Source organism: Lipotes vexillifer, unplaced genomic scaffold (genome assembly GCF_000442215.2).
Source record: "Lipotes vexillifer unplaced genomic scaffold, Lipotes_vexillifer_v1.1 scaffold681, whole genome shotgun sequence".
Classification (NCBI taxonomy): domain Eukaryota; kingdom Metazoa; phylum Chordata; class Mammalia; order Artiodactyla; family Lipotidae; genus Lipotes; species Lipotes vexillifer.
This window is the reverse complement of record NW_006791462.1, coordinates 1,025,010-1,032,185: the sequence shown is the minus strand read 5'-3', so window position 1 is coordinate 1,032,185 and position 7,176 is coordinate 1,025,010. Positions and strand designations below refer to the sequence as shown.

Sequence of the window (7,176 nt, the reverse complement as noted above, 5' to 3'; positions counted from 1 at the left end):
CGCTCTTTGATGGCTCTAGAACACTCCCCCTTACACACACACACACACACACACACACACACACACACACACACACACACACGATTGTGTAAATAGCCCACAGGAATAGATGCCTTAAACTAGCCCCTCTCAGAAGCAAAGAATCTCTCAAAAGTGCTACCTTCTCTTCCTTCCTTTGGGAACAGGAGAACCCAGTCCATAAGACTGTTTCTGTTCCCCATCAGCCACCGTGTGGTTTTCCTGAGGCAGGCAACCAGGAAAAGGGGCTTATAGAAGCAGCTGCTAACATCTGTGCACAAGGACTGGCCATATAGTTTTAGGGACTTGAATCATTTGCCTTTGAACTTGCTATCAAGTTCAAAGCCTCTCCTTTCTCCCTCCTCTCTTGCCTCTGTAGCCACTGCTTCATTTGCAGCCCCATTGGCCACTTCTGGCTCCAGTCTGCTACACTGTTAAGCAGACTGCTTTTTTCCAAAATTGGCGGGAATGGTTTCTCCTTTAGTCTTTTGAGTGTGAGCTCATACAGATTTCTGTCTTTGAGGTCCTATGGGATTTTGTTATTTTACCCCACCCAACAGCTGGCATTCCAGAAGACAGCCTGGGCTATAGTCAAAACACACTGCAAATATATTAAGGATATGGCAAACCCCAAATTACCCAGAACGCTAGGGAATGAGAGATTCTGGAGAATGGAACATTTTGTTACCTGAGTTCACATTGCTCCAAACCCTCTTTTATCTCCCACTCTTAGTTTTTTCTCCCAGTTTTATTGAGATATAATTGACATACAACATTACGTAAGTTTAAGGTGTACAATGTGATTTTATACACATATATATGTGTATATATGTGCAATATATATGATAAACATATATATTGCAAAATGATTACCACCATAGTGCTAGCTAACACCTCTAGCATGTCACATAATTACCATTTATTTTTTATGGTGAAAACACTTAAGATCTACTCTCTTAGCGACTTTCAAGTATGTAGTACAGTGTTATTAACCACAATTACCATGCCATACATTAGTTCCCTAGAGCTTATTCATTTCATAACTAGAAGTTTGTACTCTTTGACCAACATCTCCCCAATTCCCCCACCACCCCCCAGCGTCTGGTAACCGCCATTCTACTCTCTATTTCTATGAATTTGGCTTTTTTAGATTCCACATATAAACGAGATCATACAGCATTTGTCTTTCTCCGTCTGACTTATTTCACTTAGCACAATGCCCTCAAGGTCCATCTATGTTGTCATTAATGGCGGGATTTCCTTCTTTCTCATGGCTGAATAATATTCCGTTGTATGCATATATACCACACCTTCCTCGTCCATTCATCTGTTGACAGGACACGTATCCGTTTCTTGGCTATTGTGAATAATGCTAGCCCCTACTCCTAGTTTTTTAAATCTTGCTAACATGACTGTACTGTCTTTTCTGCCTTAGTAAGACAAGACCAATTTACCTATCCTCTGTTTGGTTTTTGAGGCTCCCAAGGGCTTCAGGTTTCTCATATACTTAACATCAGGAATCACACAAAAATCTCAAGTGGAGAAAGTGTAAAGATAAAGCTCAATGTCTACTGCGACCAGGTTATCCCCTGGAATACATTTTGCTTTTATTAAAATCCAAAAAGAGGAATGAGTTTCTCTTTTCTTTGTCAGTGTTCTCTTTCTCTTCAAATGAGGGTATCGGGGGAGACTCTGTAAGAAAGAATCCTGAAGAATAACGTTCTAATAAATGGAGTCTATATTTTAAATTAACCACTATTGAAGCTGTCTTCATCAGAATAGCCTAGGCTTGGCATTATGAATAAATCTGTCTATCTAAGAGGTTGGGTTGGCTTTCTTGGTTATGAATGTGCCCAGAATCTCAGTACCTGCAACATTCTCAGTCACCTGGGTGTAATGGGGGGAAGGGGATTTGTGAAGGATCTCATATTCCTCCTAGGCCTTTTGGCCACCCAGGCTCCAGTGGGGTGAACCAAACAAACCAAAAATGCTATACAATGTTCTTGGCTGTTTTTACTAATTTTTCTTTTGTTGGATCCCACATTGGCTTCAGGAGTTACATATGTCTGGGAAACTGACACTGCAAAGTTCTGGCTTGTTCCCTGCCCTGATGCTAAGGGATAAATATAGAGCTCAACCACTACAGAAATTTGGCCAGGATCCCAAGGGGTGTGTGTGTGAGGGGTAGTGCTGATGGGGTCATTCTGACATGTAGGCTAGAAAAAGGCTTCTCATGTCCAAGATCCTCTTTGGGCAGGGAGGGGCAAAGCAGGAGCCTGGCCTCTAAAATCAGAACGCATAATCCACCTTCAAGGGGCTGGTGGATTGACACAAATAAGGAATATCGTAGGTGGCTTGGTGTGTGTGTGTGGGGAGGTGGGGAGAGCAAAGGGAATCTTTCCTGACACCCTAGATCCTTTTGCATGAGATCAGCCTTATGAATAAAGAAAGTTATTCTTGGCCAACTCCCCTCACCCCCAACTCCCACCCACGCCCCACCCCCTGCACACACTGATATCCAACTCTCAGTTGAGAAGAACACAACTTAAGATTTCCATTGGGCCCATAGTAGCTCAGGCGCTAGAGAAGAGCGGGGAGTGAGAAGAGACATGAAGTTCGGGGCGGGCGGGGGGGGGGGGGTGAGTCGCTCATCCTCGTGACCCAGAATATCTCCCCCTCCCTGTAATGATGAGCTTGCTTTTCCATAAGGGCTTTCCTTTGATTCAGGGAAGGGGCCAACCAATGAGAGAGGGGCATGTTAGATTATTTTGGGGAAGGGCTCATGCCAGGGGGGGGGGGTGGTGAGTCGCTCATCCTCGTGACCCAGAATATCTCCCCCTCCCTGTAATGATGAGCTTGCTTTTCCATAAGGGCTTTCCTTTGATTCAGGGAAGGGGCCAACCAATGAGAGAGGGGCATGTTAGATTATTTTGGGGAAGGGCTCATGCCAGGAGGGTTCACTTTTACTAGGCGCCAAGTATCCCCAGCAACCAGTGTCTCCTGTACCAGCAGAAGCTCCAGAGCTCTCAGCCACTTGCCTGCCTCTGCCGCGTCTCTGCCCACTGAACAGCCATGAGAAGGCAGCTCCGGTCCAGAAGGGCTCCGGCCTTTCCATATGGTTATCGCTACAGACTTGTGAGTCCCAGGGAGCAGAATATTTTGTTGTCCCTTTTTAGTGGGGTGGGTTGGGGGTTGTGTAGGTGGTGGCTTAGGGCTGCTTCTCCTTAAGATGGGCAGGAACAGTGAAGTTTAAGGAAGCCCATCGTTTCAAGCTCGAGCAGTGACTCCCAGTACCCCACTGCACCCTAAATTGCTGGATTGAAAGAGGAAGCCCCTCTTCCTGTGCAACAAACATAAGGGAAGGAGAAGCTTCCAGAGAATAAGGGGGACTTCTAAAATTTTTTTGTGGGAGTCTAGAATTTGAACAGACCTTTTGGAGTCTGGGAATAGAGGTTTCATTCCGAGAGCAAGAAATTTAGCCAAGAGAGAAGGGAAGGGGAAGAGGAAATGAAAGGCGCTGCCTACCCAGCTGTCTCAGTCGCTTTGGGTGGTAGCTTCTTAGGAACCCAGCTGCTCTTTTCTAAAGCAGAAATTCCAAACGATGGCTAAAAGCATGGAATCCTAGATAGAAGTTGGGAGCAGTCCTAGACATCATCTCTCCAGAACCCCTCATTATGTAAAGGAGGCTGCTGGGGCTCAGAGCACAGGAGTGACTTGCAAGTTACTGGAAGAGCCAAAGTGAGAATGTAAGTTTCCTGACTTCTGATCCTGTGCTCTTTCCATCATATTTGCAGCGTGCCACTCCCTAGCCCTCTGATTCTCCACCACCCATTGCCTCCCTGCCTGCCACCCTGCCCTGCCCAGCACTCACGCACCCCAACTTCAATGTCACCATTTATCTCCAGGGTGCATTAGAAATTTTTTTGAACCCAAAGTTTCTTTGCGTTTACTTTGCTAGAAATCATGAACATATGCTGCATGCAGTAGTTTTCTTTGCGGGGAGGTATATTCTGAAATTTCCCCCAGAGAGGGTTGTGATCTGGGCCCCAGGAAGAAACAAAGCTTAATCCATTTTTCTTGGGGAATGTCCACTTATATAACCAGGGAGCTAAGTGGAGACTGTCAACAGCCAGCAGAGGCAGACACGAATTCCTCCAACCCCGTATCAACCTGCGGAGGGCTTCTCGTAACTTTCCAGCCACAGTTTGTAGAATCTCTCTTTTGACATCCCCAAAGTCCCTACCAGGTCTCAGAGCAGTCACAGTCTGTAGGGCATACATAACTATTCCCTACTTCGCATCTTTTCTCTATAATGCTGCTAAAGCATTGTGTATAATTTCAATTATTTGTCAACTGGTTTGGATTTTAAATGCATCAGGGGATCTTGCTCTTTATAGGGGCTACTTGATCAAATTTAAAAAGAAATTATTTGATGCAGTGAATAATCGGGTGCTAATGTCTGTTTGACAATTAACCAACTGTTCGAATGTTTACAGGGTGTTACTCAATGCAGGGCACAAATTTACCTTTCGGGTCATACTGTTTGTTTATATATTTGTTTATATGTTTATATATTTAGAGTGCTCAAAATGGAGCCACCTTCTGCCCTTCAGACTCTTTCCTTTTAGGGCAACACGATGGCCCCAGCACACTCACATACACTATCACATGAGGGCAGTGCCACTTTAGGAAACTGACAAAAACAGACCCCCTCATTACCAAAGGATTCCCTATTGGATTCCGTTAAATACTTAGTTGCACAAAAGTGCCTCTCTTGTACAACGTGAGGTTCTCCTATACCTGGAAGCAGGGGAGAGGGGAAAAGATATTTGCGGTTCCTGAAGCTCAGGCAGTGTGAGAGCCGGGGGGAAATTAGCTCTGAGAAGGTTAATTCTTCCCGGGAGGGTAAAGCTTTAATGACAAGCCATCTTTAATGGGATTATCGTGAGAGCTCATATCTACAAATAAGATCAGGCTGAGGCCAAAGCCAGCTGCCTCCTCGGTGGAGGGCAGGCAAACAGGCAACAAGGAGAGAAAAGGAAGTTTTCCAGAAAATATAAAGGGAATATAAATGTCTCCACGTTGAAATGTTATACTTTAAATTCTCTGAGATTCTCAGTTGCGTTAGATTCTCTGGGGGCCATGATGACTACCCACTACAGTCCAAATGAGTGCTGAGGCCAGAGCAGCAAGCTCTGTGAGACCATTCCCCCAGAGCTCTGGTTCAGGAGTTTTCGGTCAGGCAGTTATCACTGACGTTTGTTCAGTGCCTGCTGGTTACCTAGCTGCGGGCTCCACACTGTGGAGAGCCATCAAGGAGTTAGAAAATATGGACCCTGCCCCCGGGTGCTCAGAATGTCATTCTGGAGGTCAAATGGGTACATAGGTTCATACACAAGGGAAATAGATTTAAGAACATTTATTAATCCATTCAACATTGAGTGATGAGGTTTATTTTCCTAAGCCTTACTCTGTGAGTCCTTGTCAGAGTTAGAAATCTTTGACTATAAGCACCTCCAGTCTCTTGGGAACACAGAATCTGACACATCGTAGTGCTCCATAAACCGCCTCTGCTAAACCGCCTCTAGGCACTTGTGCTCAGTGTGAGAAGCATCACATTGTCCAGGGTATCAGGAAGCATGGTTCTGAGACTGTCAGCTCTATCATGACCTTGCTGAGTGATTTTGGCTAGATCCTGTCCCCTCTCTGGGCCTCACATGGAGAAGTGAATCTTCAAGGTCCCTGTCAGCATTGATATGGTGCGTGACATAAAGCTGTACATTTGAACAAACTAGAGAGCGATTCAAGAGTGCTTATAATCAAGAGCTAGATAGCACCGGGCAGACTGACTGCTGAGAGTATAGCCTTGTCACGCTGTATCACTTTTACTGATCTTTTTTTCCCCCCCCCCCCCCCCCCGGCCATGGCAGCCCTTTTAGCTGAGTGTCCTCTAAATGGCCTTTGAGGAATCAGGCAGGGAGGGTGCAGCACAGAGCCCCTGGCCTCTATTATTTGACACATCCAACCCCAACAGGTGCACAGGCCCCGCCACTCTTCAGATTTGGACAGCAGAGAGAAGGGACGGTGGCCTCAGACCCACAAAGAGCAAAGATCCAACCCTCCAGCCCGTGGCTGGGAGGCATTGGAAATACCATTTGGTGAAGTCTGGGTTTTTCTTTTTGTTGTTGTTGGTTTTTGTTTGTTTGTTTGTTTAATTTTCTTAGAACCACTCGGAGAAGATTACAGTTTCAGATCTCAAGTAATGGCTGCAATCAGTCAATCAACAAATATGTGCTGAGCATTTACTGCGTGCCCAGACTTCTGCCTAGGGTATGGGGTTGGTGGGGGGAAGATGAAGAAAGTATCAGTTGCTGTGCCAGCCCTCAGGTGGTCTGTCCAACCTGCTTAAGGCAGGAGGAGGTTCCAGTGTGGGCAACAGTCAGAGAAGCAGCGAGTAACGCCCCCATCTCTTGTTTCTGTTGGGAAGGCAGTCTAAGTTTTGAGGAGGGGTACAGCAGCTGGCCTCTCCTCCTGATGTCTGTCCCAGGCTATTTTTAGCTACAAGTTAGGATGGTGAGGTTGAGCAGCTGAAAGTGTACAGGGTGTTAGGACAAAGCTGGCTTGGACTGAGAATTTGCCATCACGGACACGAGTGTCTAAAACTACTCCATCCTCCAGTGTTGAGCGCAGCTCTGCCCTGACAGGCCAGACAAAGTTAAGCGGGAAGCCAAGGCCCCAGGACAGAGTAATGACATGAGCAGTCCTAGGGGAACAGCCCAAATGCCTGAAGCCGAGAATAAAACTCGCACCTCTATGGAAAGAATATTGGGTCAAAATGGGTCATAGAAAGGATATTTCCTGCAAAAGAACAGAGAGAAAGAAATCTGCCTCTTGTAACAACAGGTATGTTTATGGGTAAGTGGACATCTGAAGCATCTCCAAATATTGAGTCGTGTTCCATTGATTTTGGCTGGTGGGATGTGCCACTGGAAATCTTCTCCAAAAAGGGGATTGTGGGGCCTCCCTGGTGGCACAGTGGTTGGGAGTCCGCCTGCCGATGCAGGGGATACGGGTTCATGCCCCGGTCCGGGAGGATCCCACATGCCGCGGAGCGGCTGGGCCCGTGAGCCATGGCCGCTGAGCCTGCGCATCCGGAGC

The 7,176-nt window shown here is 46.4% G+C and overlaps 1 protein-coding gene across 2 annotated transcripts in view; it reads left to right on the top strand.

Moving 5' to 3' along the window:
• The first annotated feature begins 3,063 nt into the window (after positions 1 to 3,063).
• Positions 3,064 to 7,176, top strand: part of ATP1B4 (ATPase Na+/K+ transporting family member beta 4) — an 18,169-nt gene continuing 14,056 nt past the window's right edge. The window contains exon 1 of one of the 2 annotated variants that reach the window (XM_007464432.1): positions 3,064 to 3,153. In XM_007464432.1, coding sequence (XP_007464494.1) covers positions 3,091 to 3,153 — 63 coding nt within the window. In that variant the 5' untranslated portion in view covers positions 3,064 to 3,090. The remainder of the gene's footprint in view (positions 3,154 to 7,176) is intronic. The other variant, XM_007464433.1, reaches the window with a different exon arrangement.